The following is a 24,834-nucleotide window of genomic DNA, read 5'->3' on the forward strand; positions in this document are numbered from 1 at the left end:
AAGTTTATTAACTCAATTCATAAGACATTATCTTTAAAATGACAGCCTTCAGCATAATGACAAACTACACACACTATACACACTCCAAAGTGAATTTCACTTTAGTTTACTTATAGGAAAATCAAATTACACTTTGGCAACAAAACACCACCACAGTCACTACCACTGCTTAAACGGCTTCTATGGCCCTGGACACTAGGTTAAGTGCTTTACACACATTAATGTATTATTTTATCCACATTACTGAGCTAGTAAATATTGCTTCAAATTAAACCAGGTCCATTCCCACTCCTCAATATCCACAAAACTATCAGATCTTTGAGCAGCTACCATTTGCCAGTGGTTTGAAATGTTATCTTTTAGTGTAAAGTGGCTCCAAAAGCCACATCTATATTATTTTTGAAAACCATTTGTTATCCAGCCCAGAATCTTGTACAATGCCATATAATTAACATATACTCAAGCACTAAAATACTTGCTAATAATGGATTAAATCCTAGGTTGAAAGTTAGCAGTAAACAAAGGTGATTTCTATCCAGCCTTCGCTGAGCTATGCCAGTCAAATTAGCTTTGCATGCAATGCCATCCTGTAAGGAACAGACTCCTATTTTAATGACAGCACAAACTACAACTACAGATCTCTCATTTTTGTGACATCACAGATGAAAAATAACTTAAAAACCAAACCAAAGTCCTATTAAATTCTAAAAGGCACTGCTCTTTCCTAATTTGTTACAAATGTTTCACAACAACGTAAGGTATTGGTGGTGGGGTGACGTATGGGAGCCCTGTATGCTTTATGCATGTTTGTCTTGTAAGTTCACAACTTTAATGATACATTTACTGTTAGAGTATGTTTGTGTATTAATGATATAGTCAATAAATTTTTTTACATGAATTAAAAAAAATTCTAACAGGCAACACTACTACCTATGGCATAGTTTGGCCAAGTCCATAACCAATTACACCCGTGTCTCCAAGCCAATACTATCAATGCTCCTATAGCAAACCAGGCAACCAAAAACAATTTCACCTCTTTTCTCTTTCAGGGAATCTAGCATGTACCACAGAAATGTGAACTGGGTCAAAGAAAAGTCACAGGACCAGGATGAGGGAGCTAACTAAAATTTTAATGAAGACTGCAAGTCTGAGGCCTAACTTTAATCCTTCGAGGAACAAAACTAGAAAATTGGCCAATAAAGGTAGCCTGAATAACTAAATAAAAAATGGAAGAAAAATTAACTTGTATCTTAAACTATCACAGTGGTAACATATAGCTATTCTGAAATTATATAAAATACACTAATATGCTCTTTGCATGATTTTAGAGCTAAAGTAAAATGGCAAAGTCAAAGTACATATACTGAAGGAAGAAGACATTAGAAATGACTCCTTATTTATGCAATTTAAGTTTCTATAGGTCCACAAATCCTTAAATGAAACCTTTGGGGCAAGACATATTTCAGAATTCAGAATTTCCAGATTTCAGAAGGATAAGATGATACATATGCCATAAGTTAAACTCCCCAATGGGTTCTAGGACAGAATCTTGCAATTACAGAAATATTTGTACAGTGAGATGAATGAATATTCACATCAAATGGGACAAAGACTATTAGCACCCTAACTTTTGCCACCAAACTGGCTCTCTCAAACTGCATGCAGCATCTTTTTTTTTTTTTGATTCATTTTTTTTATTTATTTCTGTCCCCTTCCCACCCCCCTAGTTGTCTGCTCTCTGTGTCCATTCGCTGTGTATTCTTTTGTGACAGCTTCTATCCTTATCAGTGGCACCGGGAATCTGTGTTTTCTTTTTGTTGCATCATCTTGTGTCAGCACTCAAGAATTTACCATTCTTGGGCAGGCTGCACTTTCTTTCGTGCTGGGCAGCTCTCCTTTTGGGGCGCACTCCTTGCGCGTGGGGTTCCCCTACACGGGGGACACCCCTGCGTGGCAAGGCACTCCTTGTGCATATCAGCACTGCGCATGGGCCAGCTCTACATGGGTCAAGGAGGCCCGGGGTTTGAACCACGGACCTCCCATGTGGTAAGTGGATGCCCTATCCATTGGGCCAAGTCCGCTTCCCTGCATGCAGTATCTTAATCATAGAACATACCTTGCGTTTGTTTGTATTTTAGCCTCTCTACATTTCTCGTTTGCATTTGTAATTTAGTCTCGCTACTAAACTGATACTTTACTAATAAAATTATTTTCCTAAAAGGCTTTGTGCATTGTCTTAAACATACAGCAATTATCCAGTAAGTCAATTTTCTTTCCCGTTTTTAATAAAAGTAATTCACACTCATTACAATAAATCTGGAAAACACTGAAGAGTATGTATCTTAAAATCTCTTAACATTACCTAGAGATAACCAGACTAAACATTTCTGGCCTGTACATATTTGCAAAAGACTTTTTTTAAAGTAGAAAAATGTAACTAGGTTCTTAATGGGTTACTTTTCTATTTTTCCAATAAAAAGAAAATAGTCCTAGTTTGACTCTCAGCACTGTTAGGAGAATCAAATAAAGCCATGTGAGTGTTTTTTGAGAAACTGAAGTATAGAAAACAATTCAGAAACTGAAAGGACAAATGAATGAAAATGATGCTCAAGTTTGAAGCTCTTATCCAGTTTTTAACTCTAGCTCAAGTTAGAACTATGTGGGGAGGAGGGCTTTTAGAAAAAACTGCCTGGGCCCCCACATATCAACCAAAACCAAATCTCTGGGGTTGGGAGCCTGACATCTGCATTTTTTAAAACTCCTCAAATAACTCTAATGTTGAGTGCAGACCAAAAACCACTCAGAAGAATGTGTAACTAAATAGAGTAAGAACATAGGAGGAGTGTTATTGTTTTCAGATTCCCCAAATTAGATGCAAATTCTATCTACTCTTAACAAACAACATACGTAATAGAACCTATTTTAGTTGTTGAAAAGGAAAAATAAATTAAACATAAACCTATGAGTACATGCACACATATAAACAAAATTTAAGATTAACAAAAACGCTTCCTGTGATTATCTCAAGGTGATGGGATTACAGGCAATTTTCACTTTTTTATACTTTTCTAGATTACCTCATTTTTAAAACGAAAACATTTCATTTTTAAAATCTGGAAAATAATACTGTAAAGATAGGACTGCCATGTAGGGCTCCTCAGGCTGTAGAGTTTATGACATAAATGGTAACTCCTGGAATTGTGCACTGAGGACCTTTTACTATGGTATGTAAGGAGGAGAGGATAATTGATTAAATAAATCAATAAATTCCACCCTTCTTTTGCCCTAAGCCATTGCTTAACTTCTGCATTAGTCTTCTGATGCCACAAACTAATACGATTCCTTTTTCTATAAATTCTACATAATTAACACTGTCTTACATAGGTTCATAAAAGATCCTTAGATATGAAAGATGAAAATCAGAAGCCCTCTGCCCCTAATTCAAAACACCTGAAAGACATGAATTGGGAAAAACACACTGTCTTGAAGTTCTAAAAATATTACCTATTTCCCCACCAGAACCCTTGAAAGAAATACACCATATGTGATACCATAAAATAGCTGAAAAAAAGTACAAGTGCTTTGGTGATAAAACATAATCTACACAAACGCATAAGGCAAATGCAGGTTTTAATGGCGGAGATAAAAATGTCTGATTTTGTGAAATGAAGATCAATATATAACCTCTAATGCTGGACAAAGAGATTATGAGACTTTCCAACACAGCAACATCTCAGGGAGGAATAAAAGGATGATGCAACAACTCCTGTGTTCTAAAAGTATATATCAATATGTAAGGGAAGCCACTAGTGCTGTTGAGAAAGGCACCTTAAAAACTCCTTAGAAGATAATAAAATACTAATTTATGATGTACCTGCTTCTTACAAAGAAATATTAAATTAAAATACGCACCAGATATCTTTTAAAGCAGTTGTTAAGAGAGCCATTAAATGGCTCTCAGTATTCATTCAACAATTATTTTCTGAGCATTTATTATGTGCTAAGCTCTATGCTAGGTATTACAGAAACAGTAAAAAAAAGATGTTTTCCTTGCTTTCACAAAACAGCTAAATGGGCACGTAAGAAATACCTAAGAAAATTCTATTCCCCGAAGTCCTTCTAAATGCCACAGTTCCGATTAGTGTTCAACCTTTGAACTTACTGTAGCAAAAAAAACAAAACAAAACAAAATACAAAAATTTCAGTACACTGTGATACTATATTAAATATATTTTATGTGGTAGATTATTATAGTCTTATTTGAGATATAAATTTTAGGAAGCTTTACATCATAAACATGTAATTAGTTATAAATATATTATCTGTGATATCTTCCACAAAAAAATTAGGCATCATATATTTGATTAAATTTATAATCCCAAATTATACTTGTGTCTATAGGGAAAAAATCATATTTTATATAGCATTTTGATTATTTTTTTAAGGCTGCATGTACTGCAAAATAGCATTACATTATACAGACTTCTGGATAATGCATTGATTAAACCCATAAAATGTGAAGGTTGAAATTTTTTTTAAAAATGTGATCTGACAGTCAGGAGGACCAAAACAATCTTTAAATCTATAACCTCTAATACAAGCTAATGAGGTGTTGGTTTTACCTGTTTAACAACTTTATCACACACCCAAATATGACAGTAAATCTCCCTGGGTAAAGCTTTCTTCTAAGTTACTTATTAAAAAGCTTATAACAAAGGGAGTATAAAAAAGACTGAGGAGGAAGAAGCAATCTAAGCTGCAATTGGTTCCATCGTATCAACTACATGCTAACAGATTTTATAATTATGTTGATTATAAACATCAGAACCCACTATAACATTTTCAATATGTCCTCTAAGTTTGTGCCTATAACTGGATTTTGAAAATATTCTACAATACAGTTAAGAATGCAGGTTCCTTTTCCTCTAATCTGTCTAAACACAATCATTTTAACAAATTTGTAAAAGAAATTATGACCCTGCATTTATCTTAGAATGAACTGTTTCATGTAATTTCTCCAGACCTGTGAAACTTCTCTTGTTTTCTTAACATCATTTAACTTTTATTTGCTGAAGTAAGAGTATTGTAAGAATTATTTCTCTTCCTGACAAGCTATTTATGTCATGTTTTGGTGGGGTTTACATGACTGCCTCTAAAATTCCCATTCTTCGCTCTTTTCCTCTTCTAATAAACTGTGCTGAAGATTATCTACACTGACTGAGGGCCTATAAGCTTTCCTCTTCATTCCTTATACATCTATTTTAGTTGAGCAGAAAGCAGTTTTCTTTGAGCTCAAAAAGAGCCTTAGAGATAATCTAGTACAATTTGCGATTTTATAAAAGAGGAAACAGCATGACCTAGATGGCATTATTTCCAAGGTGGGTATTAAAATAATATTTGACAAAAATAATTTCATGTAGTAATTCAGTAACTAGACCAAAAAACTGAAATCACATTAAAACAATATTTATTGAACCCTGGGCTTAAAAAAATCTATTATTTGTTGACATTTTAACAAGGTTTTCTATATAAATTTGATTTCTAAAAGTTATTTTTAAACTTCTTTAAAATAATCTTATCAGAAGCAGGTATAGCTCAGTGGTTGAGTGCCTGCTTCCCATGTCCCAGGTTCAATTCCCGGCACCTCCTAAATATAAATAAATAAATCAACAGCATCCAAGAGTATTAAAGAACAAGAGATCAATCATTTAAAAAATAAAATCTTATCTATTAGCATCTTAATAGTAAATTAGTTAAAACTAGGTTATTTACTTTGGGGATGCATATTATGCTCTTTGTAACGCACAGAATTTTCTGAACAATGACATGAAATTTGAAGAGACTACAGCTATTCATCAAGCAGGTCCCAGAATGAGGCTCATGACTACTCAGTAGTTTTTTACAGACAAATGATAAATGTTACAACTTCTAACTAAAGACAAGACACCTTAACATCAGTGTTAGGGAAAAATAAACATTCAAGTATCTTTACAATCCATATAAACTAAAAAATAAATATTGAAAAGCTCTTAAAATTATTTCTAAGGTTAAGATAAATGAAGTTCCTAGTCAAACCTGAAAAACAAAGTATACACAGAGACATTAAAAGTAGGTAAGAGGGGAACGGATGTAGCTCAATTGGTTGAGCACCTGCTTCCCATATATGAGATCCTGGGTTCAATCCCCTGTACCTACTAAAATAAAAAAAAATGAGAACTGAAAAAAAAATCAGCTGAGTTTTACTTTAAATGCTAAAATCCTAACAATAAACCCAAATGACTTGGGACTCCAATATCCCAGCATCGGTCAAACTATCACATTATGCTAAGTAAACATTATAAATCAAATTTGGTTAATTCTTGATGTACTTAATTCTGAGTTTTTTGCTTCCCTATTTTGAAATAGTCTCTGGCTTGTCAGTACAAGCTTCTCTAAACCAGGGAAATGTATCTCTCAAAATTACAGAGTCAGTTACATTAAAAGCAACAGACTTTCAAGATAATCTGGTTACTCCTCTGAACTCCATCTCCACCTGTCATTTACAACCTCCCCAAAGAAATGCTTCTAATTCATTTCCAATTTCCTTTGTCGGAAATAGGGTACTCCTCCAAATCTAAGAAGAATGAAATAACGAGTTGGCTGCAGGACCTGCCTGATTCCAACATCCACAGGGTGCTTAAGGTTAAAATTTAATATTGCCCTCTTTTCAAATTAGTCCACTGAATCTTTTTACTTTAGTTGCAGCAATTGGATCTACTGCAGTTTTCCTTTTGCATCACTTAAAGTAGGAGAGAGATTCCAAAAAAAAAAAAAAAAATGCTGTAGCCATCCACAATGTACTCTATCTTAAGGCAGAACTGTAGTAATTAGTGGAAATTTTACGTAGGTACTAGGATCAAGATTCTCACATCATGTCTATACTCTACCCCTGTTCTTAAGGGAGGGAAGGAGAAGTTTTTAATTATTCAAGTAAAGATTTCACTTACGAGAAGCTTTAAAAAATATCTTATAAGTTCTATTTATATAGTCAAAATGTTAATTTAGCTATTCGCGAAATCTCCATATCCTGGCAATATAGTCTGACCTAGCTTAAAAGTTATAAAATCTAAATCCTTAACATTTCCCTATAATTTAGGCTTTTCCTTTTCTAATTAATAATGGATTTCCCTACCTTATTAGTATGATTGGTAAGGTCTCTTTGAATTTCACTAAAAGTTAGAATTTATAATGGCATAAATGCAAATTAATGCCATCCAGTCAAACAAAATACTAAATACAGAGGTTATGGAATTTTAATATACTAGAAAAAATAGTAAAGAGCCAAGGTTAAAGTTTGGTAGGAATTCCAATACTCGCCAATTGTGGGGCAAGGTAGACATACATTAAGCTGCAATTTATTCCTGCAGTCTTCACACTATGAAAGAATAAACAGTATGAAGCTTAACTTTTTAATTTTTTCCCGGAAACAATACAGAACGGGTCTCACTTTCAGGTCAGTGTTGGCCAATCTTAAGGACTAGGAGTCACCCACCCAGAGCCTGGCAACAGTAACTGTTCTTCTTGACCCAAGAAGGCAGAGTGCCAGAGGGAAACAGCAAAGAGTAGCACTATATATATAAACAGGGCAAGTGGTACAAGAGCAGAGGCAAGTTATATAACCAAAATATATTTTAAAATATGTCCATAACTTGTAACAACCTTTGCCTTTGGTGGGTTTCTTGTTTGGAGTATCAGTTGAAACAGTTAATTCAATATTATCTGGATCGCCTCCTTCCTCTTCAATAGCCTACATTAGAAAGAGAAATTAATATACTACACAATCTATCTAAACTTATTTCATAAAACGAAATGAAGTTTAAAAATAAAAAACACAGCAAATCTCAAGTCTCAAGACATTAGAATTCCCAATCAATTTCAAGAACCGACTTCAAAAAAGGGCAATTAAACTACACTGAAGATTAAGAGAAACTTTCAGGGGAAAAAACCATTAGGTATCAAAATCACACGGAGTATATAAAATTCTACCCAGTAGAGATAATTACATATCACATATTATACTGAACAAAATTCTAAATATGTTCTATTGCAGAAAAGTTACTAGCTACTAACTACAAGGAGTTTCCTAATTTCTTTATTGCAAACTTAATTCTCCTGAACTCCAATTCCAACGCCCACTCATATAAACCAGAAAGATAATCAGGGAAGAAAAACCACATTGTGGTGATACAAAAAGTGAGAACCCAATGAAAAGCAAAACCTCTTACCCACCCATCAACTCCCACTACCAAATCAACCCCCCTCCCACTACCAATTCAATTCCCCCACCCCCACCCAAGATGGGGAGAGAACGGTTGGGCGCAATTAAACGGTAACTTCACAGAAGTCACCAAAGTAACCATTCCCTCCGTGGCCAAGAAATGCATGCGCTCACCATCGCTAAAGGCTGGGGACCGAGCACCTCCCAGGTCTCCACGATCGCCCTTGGGAGGCCGCGCCTGCCGTCCGCGGCCCTCCCCAGCCCGGCGGGACTTCCTGGGGGAGGCAGGGGCACGCTCGGCTGCGGCGGCGGCGGGGTCCCTGGCAGCTCGCGGGCCCCTCGAAGACTAGGCCCGGCACGCGGGGGCGGAGGCGCGGCAAGAGAGTCCTCTACCTCCCCGCGCGCGCAGGCAGCGCCCTGGGCCTTCCTACCGCGCCGCCTTGCAGGTCCCGGCGGAGGCGGGAAGCGCGGGGCTGCGGCGGAAGGGGAGTGCCGAGGTGCGGCCTAAACTCTCCTTCCCGGACATCGCCGGGCCTCACCTGCTTGAGTCGAGAGACTAGCACAGTCTTGACTCCGGTGATGTCTAAGTTCCGCCGCTTCAGCTCGGACTTGAGATCTATGACCCGCAGATCTGTGATCTTTTTACCTTCCGCCTGACCCGAGGTGGCTGAAGCTACCGAGGCTGCCACAGCACCGGTAGCGGCAGCCATTTTAAATAGAGCAGCGCGCTGCCGAGGCAGCGAGCGGGCTGCAGGGCGGCGGCAGCAGCACCAACTTCGACCCAGGCCTTGGCGGCTTCCGGAGGCGCCGCGCAACGCTGCGCACAATGAGCCGCTGGCCCCGCCCCCTGTCCGCCACCCCAGCGCAACCTGCCGCTGCAGCTAGCACCCGGATGACGAGCGCGCGTGCGCACTGGTGCCGGATCGGCACCCGGCACCAGTGCGGGGTGCGGTCACCTGAACAGTGCGACCTCTTGCGTGGGCGGGGAGGTCAGGCAAGTCTAACCGCGCCAACGTCCACCGTGGTGCGGTTCTCCACTCCCCCGCCTTCGTTAGCCATTTTCTTGCAACGTTTAGAGTCTTGAGTAACAATGTACTAGGAACTTACACGGTTTAGATAGTTTTCGTGTTACTAAACACAAACCGAGGAAGCGTATGCGTATTCTCCCAGAGAAATACTTCGTCGGTTCTGCCGAATAACCAGTGTGCATAGGCCACTAATTAACTAGGTTTGCCGAGTTCCAAGGCCTGAAAGAAACCTTAGCGCTGTTAACCCAAAGAATATAAAGGGCTAGCCTGTGACTCTCTCAAGGGAAAATCGTGCCTTCTGCCGAAGGAAGCTTAGTTTATTCCAGGGCTGCTACCGTTCACTTGAGAAACATCCTCCCCGTTCAAGCTGATGGCTCAACAAAAAATTGTTCACTGAGTGAGGAAATACATTTACAGTACTTGTTGCCATCTCATATGTAATGTTCACTGTTTCGTCCCCCGTCCCGGCAAAATTTAGGATTCCGAGAACAGTGACGGTCTTCTAATCAAGGAATGGCCTGTACAAGTGAGTACCTATTGATAATTTTAACCAGTATTAGTAATTAGCAAAGCATAAGGAGTTATAGAATTGAACTACTCTATAAATTCCAAAAATTGAACATGATGCATAATTAAATATACTTAACATTTCCCGGTTTTCAATTTAAAAATAACGACACCAGGCTCACTTGAGATTATTTTTTCTGGATGACTAATTATATCAAAAGGAGACCACTAGACATTATGATATAAAATAATATCCGGGATTTGGGTAGTTCTTTACTGTTTAAAGTGCACTTTTACAAAGAATAACCCTCTTAATCCTTCCCAGCACTGTGAAGTAAATCTCAGCAAGGTCTGGAGGGATTACATGACGTGCACATATTCACCCAGTTGGTATGTGGCGGAGATGGTGCTCAAATCCAGGCCTTCTGATTCTAAATCCAATTCTGTCTCTGTGAAAACATTGATTCCACAGTCACAGAATTTTAGAATTCAAAGGGTCTTTGGAAATCTTTTTCTCTTTTTAACAGGTGAAGATTTAAAAAGATTTACCTAGCAAATACAGCTTTAAGAGAAAAACAACCAAAAAAACTGAACATTGAGAAAAATTGTGTTCCTTCACCTAATTATGTTTGAGTAAAAGATCACAACAGGAAAACATTTAATGTACTAAAGAAACATTAGGGAAGTGGACATGGCTCAACTGATAGAGCGTCTGCCTACCATATGGACAGTTCAGGGTTTTATACCCAGGGCCACCTGACCCATGTGGTGAGCTGGCCCACGTGCAGTGCTGCCACGCGCAAGGAGTGCCGTGCCACGCAGGGGCGCCCCCACACACAAGGAGTGCGCCCCATAAGGAGAGCCGCCCTGCGTGAAACAAAAAGTGCAGCCTGCCCAGGAGTGGTGCCGCACACATGGAGAGCTGACGCAGCAAGATGACTCCAAGAAGGGACATAGTTTCCAGTGCCACCTGACAATGCAAGCAGACACAGAAGGACACACAGTGAATGGACACAGAGAGTAGACAATGGGGGTGGGGGGCAAAGCGGGGAGAGACATAAATAAATAAGTCTGTAAAAAAAAAATCATAAAACATATGTAAAATCACAACTGTAGCAAGTGCTATAAAGGAGAGGAACAAGTGCTCTGTGAACCTGTAATAGGAAAATTTATCATTAGCAATAGATAGAATAATCCTTATTCTACAGAAGTGAAATCTGAGGCTCAAAATGTCAATAACTAGTCTAAGAGCATAGAGCAGTAAGTGGAAGATCTAAGATAATTCCAAATTCATTGTACTTTTTGTTATAGTATCTTATTTTCCATTGAACTCTATTTGCCTTCCTGAAGTTTCCTTCCTTCTTCCTAATGTTAAGGCCTGGTCTATACTGTTCATTCATCTTTTGAGACCTTAATCTCTGCTTACTATTTTCTTGTCAAAATCATTCCATATCACTCCCTACATACAGGCTTCTTTTTTTTTTAAAATTATTTATTTATTTTTAAAAATTACATTAAAAAAATATGAGGTCCCATTTAACCCCACCGCCCCCACGTACAGGCTTCTTAACCTTTCTTATCTTGAAACATCTTGGCTTAGCCCAGCTATTTCCTTTTGGCAATACATACATTATTGTGCCCTAGTAAGGACAGAGGAAGTAAATCATATAGATGTTCCTCTGATGATAGCAAAAAAATTTGAAAGAATTTTTTTTAAATCGTATTTTAAACATTTTGTTTATTTCTCCCCAACCTCTGAGTGTTTTGCACTTGCTGTGTCTGTTTGTCTTCCTTGCTTCTTTAGGAGGCACCAGGAACCAAACCTAAGACCTCCGATGTCAGGGGGAGGTGCCTAATCGCTTGAGCCACCCCCATTCCCTGCTTTGTTGTGTCTCTCATTATGTTTTTCTTCTTGTGTCTCTTGTTGTGTCATCTAGTTGTGTCAGATTGCTGCACATGCCCATCGCGCCAGCTTGCTGTCTTGCTCGTCTTCTTTAGGAGGAACTGGAAACTCCTGTTCTCTGCTTTGTTGTGTCTCTCATTATGTTTTTCTTCTGTGTCTCTTGTTGGGTCACCTTGTTGTGTCAGCTTGCCACACCTGCCAGTCGCCTCAGCTCACTGTCTTCTTTAGGACGTACCAGGAACTGAACCAGGAACCTCCTATGTGGTAAGCGGGAGCTCTATTGTTTGAGCCACATCTGCTTTCCTACAACATCTTTTTAAAAACATCGAAGAACTAACAAGATAATGATAAACTACTGTAGCAAAATTTGAGAGAAGACTGACATCTAGAGAGGTAAACACAGCAATTGGAATAAAAGGGGGTATTTGTTAATGCCAAAGAAAGCCTCTTTTGAGATACTTGAGGGGCAAAGGCTTAAAAAATTGCAGTCCAGGGCCAGCAAAAGGTGGAAGCCCAGATTAATTACTTCAGGCTTACATGTAAGGCTATAAAGGACTGCCCTCTAGGAGTAAAGATGAACAGTAAGTAAGGAAACCGTTGCATGAGCTGCAATCCTGCTTTATCTTGCTCTAATGACAAGCAATTGTGTCCCAATACCTTTCATGTTAGTGCCACTGCTGCCTGAAGAAATTGTAAATTATTCCTGAAGGAAGAAAAAGAAACATTATTGGCGACCACACATTTTTTCTACAAATAATTTTTAAGTTGATGCCTAGCACTCAGTCAAGCTCACAGGATCACATGAATGGGAGCAAACACAAACAACAGACAACAGAAATAGGCTGTAGGTACTGTGGATAGTGGAGTTCCCAGACACAGATTGTGAATGTTTTTGTCTGCTAGGCTTCCAAAGGCAATATACCAGAAATGGGGTGCCTTTTACAATGGGAACTTATTAGCTTAGTAGCTTACATTTCTGAGCCTGAGGAAAACGTCCAAATCAAGACATCATCAAGCAATTCTTTCTCACTGAAGACCAGTTGCCAGCCATCCTCATTCCTCTGTAACATGGCAAGGCATATGGCAGTACCTTCTGGTCTGTCCCTTCTCTTCTGGGTTTTGTTGTGTCAGGTTCTTGCTTTCATGGCTTTCACTCTCTCCCTGTTTGAATTCTCTTACAAAGGACTCTAGTAAGATGATTAAGACCTACCCTGGGAAAGTGGATGTGGCTCAAGTGATAGAGCTTCCTCCTACCATATGGGAGGACCTGTGTTTGATCCCTGGGTCCTCCTGGTGAAAAGAAGAGAAAGTGTGCTCATGTGGCAAGCCAGTGCCTGCATGAGTGCCCACATGGTGAGCCAGTGCCCCATGCAAGTGAGTCACTCAGCAGGATGATGACGCATCAAAAGAGAGACAAGGGGAGAGTCAAGGTGAAGCACAGCAGAAACCAGGAACTGAGGTGGTGCAATTGACAGGGAACCTCTTTCCCCATCAGAGGTCTCCAGGATCGAATCCTGGTGAATCCTAGAGGAGAGAAAATGAGAAGACAACTCAGACAGCAAAAACAGCAGGGCAGGCGGAGGGGAGGTAGAGGAAATAAATAAATAAATAGATTAGGTTAATTTAATGTGGTCCAGGATGTGTCTCCTGGGCCACATTAAATTAACCTAATCAAAAGGCCTTTTACTGGAGTAACCTGATAAAAAGATCCTACTTACAGTAGGTTTACACTCACAGGAATGGATTAACTTTAAGAACGTAATTTCTAGGGCCCATATAGTTTCAAACCATTACAGTGAATAAGCAAAGAAACTAAAAAATTTAAAAACTTCAAATTATAGAGTACCATTACAGATTTTCAAAATAATTAGTAAAAATTCTTGAACTGAAAAATGAAATAAAACTAAGAAATGAATAAATGAATTTTTCAGTAGATTAAACAAAAGTAAAAGAATTAGAGGAGGGTCAGAAGAAACTATTCAGAATGAAACATGGGAAGACAAAAAGATGGAAAGTATAGAAGAGGCATATTAGGTTCTTCACAGGAAATTATTTCACACTCAAATTGAATAATTCAAGGAAAATTTAATAAAAAGGATTATTTATAAAGGTGAGGGCAGGTGTTTTCATTTCCTGGCCACTAGAACAAATACCATATAATTGGTTTGCTTAACAATAGAAATTTATTGACTCATAGTTTCAGAGGCTAGAAGATTGGCTTCCTCCTGGGGTCAGTATCTTCTGGCTAACTGACAATCTTTGCAGTTCCTTGATTTTTCTGTTACATGGCAGTGTGAATAGTGGTGTCTTCTTTTTCTTGTGGGTTCCATTCACTTCCAGGTTTTGGCTGCTCCCTGTGTGTTCTCTCTCTCTGGCCTTCTCCATAAGACTTCCAATAATAGGATTAAAACTCAGCCTGATTCAGTTGGACCACATCTTAGCTGAAGTAACCTCATCGAAAGGTCCTATTTACAGTGGTTCACACCCACAAGAATGGATTAAAAATAAGAACTTTTTTCTCCTGCGTTATGTAACTCCAAGGCAGCACAGCAAGGTTTAGGGAAATCACAAATAAGTACACTTGGGTTAGCATCAGTGAAAGTTGTTACCGCCCCTAAACCTTCAGAGGCAAGAAGAAAGAATGGTTCCTAGAATTCAAAGAGAGTGGGTAGCTCTATGGAGAGGACTACATGACAGGAACTATGGCTAAAATAGAGGGATACAGCCATGGTAATTCCATGCTCAGGAAGCTTTGGGGAGATAAATACACAAACGTCATCTTATTCCACACTCTGATTTCCTACCAGTGCTTCCTGTTGGGGAAATGCGACTGAAGCCTACAATAAGAGAAAGGAGACTAATTGATGTGTCCCAAAATATCTGCCTCTGTGGACACTGAATAAAGTGAGAGGTGGTTAGAGAGAAGATTGGGGTAATGGAATAAACTGAAACTATCCAGCATATACAATAAGAAACAGGATACAAAAAGAAACTCAACTGGATTTCCAGGAAGAAAAGGAGATTTTCTAAAACTTATGAAAGACATTTATCCATAGATTCAAGAAGCTGAACAAAGCCCAAATAGGATAAAATTTTAATCCATACATCAAGACGTGTAATAGTAAAACTAAGAAAAGCAAAGAGAAAATTTGAAAAGCAAGCAGGAAAAAAATTAGATTGTCCTCAAGGGAGTAAATATAAGATTGAATGTTTACTTTTTAATAGCAACAATGGTAACCAAAGACTGTGGAATGATATGTTCAGTGAACTTAAAGAAAACAATTACCAATCTCAAACATTAACTGAGAATTAGTAACTAGTAGATGTTCCCTAAAAGAAATACTAAATGGTATTATTTAGATAGAAGAAAATGATCCAAGACAGAAGGTTAGAGAAGCATGTCATAAGTTCTAGGGTAACCACTATATTTGAATAGTGAATTTATGACCCTCATGTCTATGACCAACTGATTTTTGACTAGTGTTCTAGGTCCACACAATGGGAAAAGAATAATCTCTTCAACAAATTGTTCTGGGAAAACTGGATAGCCACATACAAAGGAATGAAGGTTGACCCCTATCTTACACATTTATAAAAATGAACTCAAAATGGATAAAAAATCTAAATATAAGAACTAAAACTATGAACATCTGAGAAGAAAACACAGAGAAACATCCTCAAGATTTAACTTAAAATGAGTCTTTTTGAAACTTCATTTCTATTTATAACCAGTAAGTATGTAGAAATGCAATTGATTGTTGTATATTGATGTAGTGTCCGTAAACTTAGCTTAACACTCTCATAAATTCTAACTTTTTGTAGATAATATCAGTAGATAATGGCAGTCTTGATTCTTTCAATCTTAAATCTTTTACTTTTTCCTGCCTTAGTGTATCTGACATTGCACTTTGAAGATGCAGGAGGACATAGTAGTTGTGTTTTCAATATTAAACAGACAATTTATAATTTTCACCATATTTTTAAAAAATTCCTATATCAGACTAATATATATTTTCCTTTATTCCTAGTTTGGTAAGGGATTTTTTATCTTGAATGGATTTTTGCTTTTATCAAATGTGCCACACTAATGAAAGATACTATTAATGGGGAAGTGTGGGAGGGGGAGATGGTGGGGGGCTAATTTTAATCTTAAATTTATTGAGAGCTGTTTTGTGGCCCAACATGTGGTCTATCCTGAAGAAAGATTCATAAGCACTTGAGAAGTATGTGTAACCTGCTGATTTTGGGGTGCTGTGTCCTGTATATGTCTGTCAGGTCAGGCTCATTTATCATATTGTTCAAGTTTTCTGTTTCCTTGTTGATCATTTGTTTAGTTTATCTATTGAGGTGGGTGGAATGTTGAAGTCTTCAACTATTAATATTATTGTAGAGACATCTATTTTCCTTTCAGTTTTGCCAGAGTTTGCTCTATGTCTTTGGGGACACCCTGGTAGGTACATAGATGTTTATGATATTCCTTCCTGGTGGATTGTTCCTTTTAATAATACATAGTGGCCTTCTGCATGTCATCACTTTTTTGCATTTAAAGTCTGTTTTTGTCACACACCAGTATAGCTACCCCTACTCTCCTTTGGTTACTGTTTGTGTGAAATATCTTTTTCCAGTCTTTTACTTTCAGTCTATTTGCATCCTTGGTTCTAAGGTGAGTCTCCTGCAGACAGCATATGAACGACTTAAATGCTTTCTTATCCATTCTGTCAGCTTATGTCTTTTGATTGGGGAGTTTAATCTGTTAACATTCAATGTTATTACTGTAGAAGGCATTACTTACTTCAATTATTTTATCCTTTGGCTTTCATATGTCATATCTTATTTTTTCTGTGTTTTTATTCTTTTGGTTACCTTTCTGATAGGCTTCACTTCTATACTCTATTCCATGCCTCTCTCTCATCTCTTCTTTTCTGTCTGCAGAACTCCCTTTAATGTTTCCTGTAGAGCTGGATTTTTGTTTACAAACTCTCTTAGTTTCTATTTATTTGTGTATATTTTTTGTTTTTGAAGGACAGTTTTGCTGGATAAAGAATTCTTGGCTGGCAATTTTTATCTTTTAGTATTGTAATCATATCATTCCACTGCCTTCTTGTCTCCATGGTTTCTTTTTTTTTTTTTTAAAGATTTATTTTTATTTATCCCCCCCCTCCAGTTGTCTGCTCTTTGTGTTCATTCGCTGTGTGTTTTCTGTGTCCGCTTGCATTCTCAGCAGCACTGGGAATCTGTCTCTTTGTTGCATCATCTTTCTGCATCAGCTCTCTGTGTATGCAGCGCCATTCCTAGGCATGCTGCACTTTTTTTGTACGGGGCAGCTCTCCTTGTGGGGCGCACACCTTGAGCATGGGGCTCCCCTATGCGGGAGCACCCCTGCATGGCCTGGCATTCATTGCGTGCAGCAGCGCTGCATGTGGGCGAGCTCTCCACACAAGCCAGGAGGCCTTGGGTTCGAACCCTAGACCTCCTATATGGTAGGCGGATGCTCTATCAGTTGAGCCACATGCACTTTCCTCCATGGTTTCTTAAGAGAATCTGCACTAAGTCTTTCTGGGCATCCCTTCTATGTGATGTTTGCTTCTCCTTTGCTCCTTTCAGAATTTTCTGTTTATCTTTGGCATTTGAATTTATTCTAATTGGAGTATGTTCTGCTTCCTGGAAACATATATTTACATCTTTAATGAGAGTTGGGAAATTTGGGGTTGTTATTTCCCCAAATACTCTTTCTGCCCCTTTCCCCATCTTTTCTACTTCTGGAACTCCCATAACACATATGTCAGTTTGCTTTATGCTATCTTCAACTACCTGAACTCCTGCTCAGTTTTTTCCTTTCCATTCTCTCTGTCTTCTCCTTTATTTTTTCTTCTTCTCTCTTTTAAATTTCAGTTGTTCTCGCCTCTGTGTTGCTGATTCTTTCTTCCATGATTTCAAATCTGCTCTTTATGTCTCTATTGTATTTTAAATTTTAATCTCACTTATTGTGTCTTTCATTCCCATAAGCTCTGTTATTTTTCTATTCAAGCTTTCAATTTTTTCTTTGTGCTTGCTCAGTGTATTTTTGTTTGTTTCTTTGTTTTAGGTTCTGGGGCCAGGGATTGAACCTGGGACCTCATATGTGGGAAGCTGGCACTCAACCACTGAAGCACATCAGCTCCCCTAGTGTCTTCTTTTTTTTTTTTTTTTAAGATTTATTTATTTATTTATCTTCCCTTCCCCCCCACCCTGGTTGTCTGTTCTCTGTGTCTATTTGCTGTGTCATCTTCTTTATCCGCTCCTGTTGTTGTCAGCAGCATGGGAATCTGTGTTTCTTTTTGCTGCGTCATCTTGTTGTATCAGCTCTCCGTGTGGGTGGCGCCATTCCTGGGCAGGCTGCACTTTCTTTTGCGGTGGGCGGCTCTCCTTATGGGGCGTACTCCTTGCACGTGGGGCTCCCCTATGCGGGGGACACCCCTGCGTGGCACAGCATTCCTTGCGCGCATCAGCACTGCGCATGGGCCAGCTCCACACTGGTCAAGGAGGCCGGGGTTTGAACCGCAGACCATGTGGTAGACGGACGTCCTAGCCACTGGGCCAAGTCCGCTCCCCCCCCCCCAGTGTCTTCTTAATGTCTTTTATTTCTTTAGCCACATTGTCTTTCAACTCCATGTTTTGATTTGGCAGATTTGTATGAATATCATCGATTAGTTGTTTCAATCCTGTGTCTCATCTGGAGCTTTGATCTGTTTCTTTGCCTGAATCATATTTTTCTTTTTCTTGGTATGACTTGTAATTTTTTTTGCTGATTTCTAGGCCTCTAATAATGATGCTGAATTTGCTCTAATGTTCAGTTTCTACTTCTTGCCTAGGGATTGACTGTTAAGTAGCTGTGTGCTACCACTGTTCTTTGATTCTTCATTCAACTTGTTGTATATATTTAAGATTGCCCCTGTTTAACTGCTCAGACCAGGAATAAGGACCCAGTAATGGAATGCCAGCCAGTTTCCAACAGCCTTGAGAGCTTTGTAGTAAAGGCACTAGATTACCACTTTTTAAAATTTCTTACTATTTTCCCCTTCTTTGTGTGCACTTTCCTGGTCTGCCAGCAGATGCCGCTCTTCAACAGACCTCTCAGCTCAAGTGCCAGACCCTAGAGGGGAATGCACTCACTGTAACCCTGCCCAGGTGGGTAGGACAGAACCACCCTCAGGGTAGGACAAGCCTCACAAACAAACTTTCTGAGAAGTTGTTCTCCTCCCTTGGCTGGCTACATAGCCCCTCCCTCTGTGTCCTCAGCAACCATCCCAGGACAGTAGTAGGGTGTTTGAGAAGGCAGATTATCTTTAGCTCCCTGTCTGCTCTCAGGACAATGTTGTGGGCCCTCCCAGCCTGAAAGTATGCACCCCTTCAAAGCAACAGACCAAGTTCTCTGGCCAAAATCTGAATTTGCCATAGGCTATGTCCCCCATTCTCCCCTTTCTTGGGGAAGAGGGCCCCTACAATCCCTTAGTCTGTACTGCTTGTCAAGGGCCAGAGGGTCCAGTGATGTTTGCTCCTAGGTGGGGGGAGAAGTACCAGCAGCTGCTACTGCAACTTTATTCAGGGGATTTTTCCAGGTAGGCAAGCTTCCTTTTCTTTGCCCCTCTCTCTTCTGGGTGGTGTTTAACCTTCCCTTGGTGTCCTAAGCCCTAGAACAGTTTTCCAGACAGTTTCTGCCTGTCCTCCAGCTATTTTTCTAGGAGAGAAGTAAGCTCTCTCACTCCAATTTTCTGTCTTCCTGCTCAAGGCTTATTATTATTGTTATTATTTAGAAGGTACTGGGGATTGAACCCAGGACCTTCTACCTGGGAAGCAGGCACTCAACCACTGAGCTGTACCTGCTCCTTAAATCTTTTTTTCCTTAGATTTATTATTTATTTATTTACCCCCCGCCCCCTTCCTCTTGTTGTTTGCACTCACTGTCTGCCTTTTGTATCTGCTCATCTTTAGGATCACCAAGACTGAACCCACAACCTCCCATGTGGGAAGGAGGCATCCAATTACTTGAGCCACATCCACTCCTTGCTTGTTGTGTCTGTCATCAGGTTTCCTCATTGTGTCTCCTTGTTGCATCATCTCGTTGTGTCATATTGTTGCATCAGTGCACTGTACCAGCCCATTGCGTCAGTTTGCTGTTGTGCTCGTCGTCTTTAGGAGGCACCAGGGACTGAACCTGGGAACCTTGTGGTAGTTGGGTGCCCAACTGCTTCAGCCACATCCACTACCCCAAGGCTTTTTTTTTCCCCTCCCCACCCCCCTGCTGTTTTGCTGTCTGTGTCCATTCACTATGTGATCTTCTGTGTCTGTTTTCTTTTTGTCTTCTCGTTTTCTCTTTTAGACACCACTGGGATTTGATCCTGAGGACCTCCGATGTGGGAGAGAGGTTCCCTATTGCTTGCGCCACCTTAGTTCCTGGTTTCTGTTGCATCTTGTCTTTTTTCTTTTTCTCTCTTCCCTTCCCCCTCCTTTGTCTGCTTTCTGCGTCCATTCGCTGTGTGTTCTTCTGTGTCCACTTGTATTCTTGTCAGCGGCACTTGGAATCTGTGTCTCTTTTTTTGTTGATATTGTTGCATAATCTTGCTGCGTCAGCGCTCTGTGTGTGCGGCGCCATTCCTGGGCCTTTCTTTTGCGCTGGGCGGCTCATCTTAACGGGGTGCACTCCTTGCGCGTGGGGCTTCCCTACGCGGGGGACACCCATGCATGGCACGGCACTCCTTGCGTGCATCAGCACTGTGGGTGGGCCAGCTCTACACGGGTCAAGGAGGCCTGGGGTTTGAACCGCGGACCTCCCATGTGGTAGGCGGATGCTCTATCCATTGAGGCAAGTCTGCTTTCCTGTTGCATCTCGTCTTGACTCTCCCCTGTGTCTCTCTTTTGTTGCGTTATCATCTTGCTGCATTGCTCGCCATGCAGGCCTGGCTCACTGCGTGGGCCAAGGCTTATTTTAAAAGTGTGGTATTTGCAAAGAGGTCAGTGAAACAGAATAGAGACCCAAAATAGGTCCATGCATTTGCTTTTTAACAAACTGGCACTGCAAAGCCATGGTGTGAGTACTGTCTTTACAATAAACTACACTGGAACTCATATTTTAATACCAATCACAAAAATCAAATCCATGTAGATTGTAAACCTGGATATGAGGCACATCAGTGGTGTTTTTAGGGGATTATCATGCAAATAACACATGGACACATGTACCACCAGTGCCAGTATGTAAATACGAAACGGGTTTATTGTGGAAAAACATACAAAGTGAGAAGTAAACAGCATATATACATTGAACTATGGAAAGGAATCTAGGCAAGGATACCAACATTTTTCACAAATAGGGGCAGCAAAATAATTAGGCTACTATGTAACAGTGGAGTTTCCTGGTCCAGGAAATAGTCTTTTTTTTCTTTTAAAGGGGAACCTAATATCAACTTATTTTTCCATTAAACTGTTATCAGAAGGGAGGAATAAATCAGCACTTAGACTTGTCTCTCCTCAGAGATAATATTAGAATATTGTCATGACTTTGGATTAGGAAAATATTTATGAGGACACAAAAAGCACTCATATAAAGGAAATGATTGATATATTTGACTATACTAAAATTAAGCATTTCTGGTCATGAAAAGATACCATTAAGAGAAGCCAAGTTGGCGGCAGACTTGGCCCAGTGGTTAGGGCGTCCGTCTACCACATGGGAGGTCCTCAGTTCAAACCCCGGGCCTCCTTGACCCGTGTGGAGCTGGCCATGCACAGTGCTGATGTGTGCAAGGAGTGTCCTGCCATGCAGGGGTGTCCCCCGCATAGGGAGCTCCTTGTGTAAGGAGTGTGCCCCGTAAGGAGAGCCACCCAGCGCGAAAGAAAGTGCAGCCTACCCAGGAATGGTGCCTCACATAAGGAGAGCTGACACAAGACTACGCAACAAAAAGAAATACAGATTCCCGTGCCGCTGACAACAACAGAAGCGGACAAAGAAGACGATGGAGCAAATAGACTCAGAGAACAGACAACCAGGGTGGGGGCGGGAAGGGGAGAAAAATAAATAAATAAATAAATCTTTAAAGAAAAAAAGAGAAGTCAAGCAATGGAATGGGAGATATTTGTAACATGTATGACCAACAGAGGATTCATATCCAGAATATACAAAAGTCTTCTAGAAATCAATAAGAAAAAGAAAACAGAAAAAAGTGTCAAGACTTGAAAAGGCACAAAAGAGAAAATATAAATGTTATATATACATCTATATGTATCTATGAAAAAGTAATCAATCTAATTAGTAATCAAGGAATTGGCATATTAAAACTACATTAGATCTCTATATTCCAAGTAGAATGTCCAAATCAGAGAGATTACCAGGAGTTGGGAAGTATGTGGAATAAACAGAGCTCTTTACTTGGGGGAGTAAAAATAGATACAACCATTATAGGAAACAGTTTAGAATTATCTACAAAAGTTACAGAAGGACATACCCTTTGACCCAGAAATTCACTCCTAGCAGACTTGGCCCAATGGATAGGGCGTCTGCCTACCACATGGGAGGTCCGCAGTTCAAACCCGGGGCCTCCTTAACCCGTGTGGAGCTGGCCCATGCGCAGTGCTGATGCACACAAGGAGTGCCCTGCCACGCAGGGGTGTCTCCCACATAGGGGAGCCCCACGTGCAAGGAGTGTGCCCCGTAAGGAGAGCTGCCCAGTGCGGGAGAAAGTGCAGCCTGCCCAAGAATGGCACCACACACACAGAGGCTTGACACAGCAAGATGACACAATAAAAAGAAACAAATGATGTTAAAAGAAACCAAACCTAAAAGAATACATATTGTACCATTTCATTTATATGATTCACATAAAGGCAAAACTACATTATAGTGTTTAGGGATGTATACTCAAGTGGTAAAAGTATATAAAGAAAAGCAAAGAAGTGATTGCCATAAAAGTCAGGACAGTGCTTAATTTTAGTGGGGAGGGTCAGGGTTGGGATTGGGAAGTGCCTTTTGTAGGGCTTCTGAAATGCTGACATGTTCTCTTTCTTGATTCAGGTGATGATTATATAGATATTCAACTTACAATAATTTCTTAATCTGTATACTTATGTTTTCTAAAAATTCTCTATGTGTATTATAGCCCTATTGAAAAGGGTTAAAAATGGAAAGCCTGGGCTTTGAAGCTTTATAAGCATGGATCCAAGCTCTACTTTTGAGATTAACAGATGGTGTTGTCCTCGTCTTAAAAAGGGTGAAATTCTCTGCATCTCCAAGTGCAGTTTTGATAATACCTTATTGAAAATTGTCTAACATTATAATGTGTGTTCAACCACTATTATTTCCTATTTCTTTCTGGTATCCATTAAACCCACAAAAGGATAAATGATTGTATGCTAATCTTCAGGGAGGATAAAGTCACTGGCTTCCAAGATGGCCCCTAATAATCCTTGCCTTCTGGTATTTAAGTCTTCAAGTAGTCACCTCCCTTGTTGAATAGGGCTTATCTGTGTAACCAGTAGGATATGAAGTAAATGACTATGTTGAATAATGAGGCTAGGTCATAAAAGAGATTGTGGGGAGTGGATGTGGCTCAAACAATTGAGTGCCTGCTTCTCACATGGGAGGTCCTGGGTTCAGATGCCAATGCCTCCTTAAAAACAACAACAACAAAAAACAACAAGCAAACAAATGAAAAAAGTGACTCAGAGGAGGTGATGTGGCTTAGTGGTTGAGTGCCTGCCTTACATGTACAAGGTTCCAGGTTCAAACGCTGGTACCTTAAAAAAAAAAAGGATTCTCAGACCTAGACTGGACTGGGAAAGGGGGTTGTATTGAGGAGAAGAGTCAGTGTGAGAGTCTCCAACAAGGCTCCATCAAGAACATAGCATTTTTAAAAATATCAAAATATATTTTATTCTGGACCTCTTTCAGATCTGATTCAAATTACAGTTGTCAAAGCAATACAATGAAAAAAAATCTGCAACAACAACAACAAAAATGTGCCTAAAAAGGATAAAAGAATCATTGGGGACAAATCATTGTGATGTTTCCACATCACAGTACATCAACAAAATACATCATAAGTGTAACTAACATAGTCCAGGAGAGCATCTTTATCAGTCTTCCTTACACAATAATCATGAAAACAGAACAATAAAGGTTCTTTAATATGTATAAAAAACTGTCATGGGCTGGTTTACATTTTTACAACACTTTTAAAGTTAACTGTGTAACTAAAGAAATGATGCAGACATTTTAATCCAGTGCAATAGGTAGGCTCACAGAATTAGACTCAAAGAATTTGTAAAAATCAAGCAGAAAACATTTAGAGCTGCAAAGTCAGAAAAGAAGAAAATTACTTCTGCATTCAGGGATTACAGGGCTACAAAATGCACTCTATGTTTTTGTTTTTAATAAGATGGAAAAGATAAATCAGATTAAATACAACATGCAGGGAAGCGGACTTGGCCCAGTGGTTAGGGCGTCTCTCTACCACATGGGAGGTCCACAGTTCAAACCCTGGGCCTCCTTGACCCATGTGGAGCTGGCCCATGCACAGTGCTAATGTGCGTAAGGAGGGCCATGCTACGCAGGAGTGTCCCCACGTAGGGGAGCCCCACGTGCAAGGAGTGTGCCCCGTAAGGAGAGCCGCCCAGCACGAAAGAAAGTTTAGTGTGCACAGGAATGGTGCTGCACACACAGAGAGCTGACACAACAAGATGAAACAAAAAGAAACACAGATTCCAGTGCTGCTGACAACAGAAGCAGACAAAGAAGAACACACAGCAAATAGACACAGAGAACAGACATCTGATGGGGGAGGGAAGGGGAAAGAGAGAGAAAAAAAAAATGACAAGCAGAATGTTCTCCTGAACTTATCCAGAAATTATTTTTAAAAATCGTGAAAGTTTCCTAGAACAAAGAAGTCCTAGTTATTCCCCCTGCTTCAACACTGTCAACATAAAAGCAGAAATAAAGAATTTTATTAACACCTCAGAACTACTGATAAGACATCAACTTTCTAAATCGGTGTATTAAAAAGTGAACACTTCCTCTTTTTTACCCCTCCCCTCTTGTCTACATTTAACTAGAGTGATGTTTAAAACAAAAACAAAAACATATGATACTGAATGAGATACTTCAGAGC

At 39.6% G+C, this 24,834-nt stretch overlaps 2 protein-coding genes across 4 annotated transcripts in view; one reads left to right on the forward strand and one right to left on the reverse strand.

Moving 5' to 3' along the window:
* Window positions 1-9,171, reverse strand: part of SLTM (SAFB like transcription modulator) — a 46,590-nt gene extending 37,419 nt beyond the window's left edge. For 2 of the 3 annotated variants that reach the window (XM_004452871.5, XM_004452870.4), the window contains exons 1-2: window positions 8,797-9,171; window positions 7,699-7,786 (exon numbers count right to left, since the gene is read on the reverse strand). In XM_004452871.5, the coding sequence (XP_004452928.1) occupies window positions 7,699-7,786; window positions 8,797-8,967 (259 nt within the window). In that variant the 5' untranslated portion in view covers window positions 8,968-9,171. Of the gene's footprint in view, window positions 1-7,698; window positions 7,787-8,431 lie in introns of all 3 variants that reach the window. The other variant, XM_071214220.1, reaches the window with a different exon arrangement.
* A 428-nt stretch (window positions 9,172-9,599) lies between these two features.
* The window catches only part of RNF111 (ring finger protein 111), a 153,611-nt gene continuing 138,376 nt past the window's right edge, over window positions 9,600-24,834 (forward strand). The window contains exons 1-2 of the mRNA XM_058294277.2: window positions 9,600-9,811; window positions 11,924-12,088. The gene's annotated coding sequence lies outside the window, so the exon portion shown is untranslated. The remainder of the gene's footprint in view (window positions 9,812-11,923; window positions 12,089-24,834) is intronic.

Source organism: Dasypus novemcinctus, chromosome 3 (genome assembly GCF_030445035.2).
Source record: "Dasypus novemcinctus isolate mDasNov1 chromosome 3, mDasNov1.1.hap2, whole genome shotgun sequence".
In the NCBI taxonomy this organism is placed as follows: domain Eukaryota; kingdom Metazoa; phylum Chordata; class Mammalia; order Cingulata; family Dasypodidae; genus Dasypus; species Dasypus novemcinctus.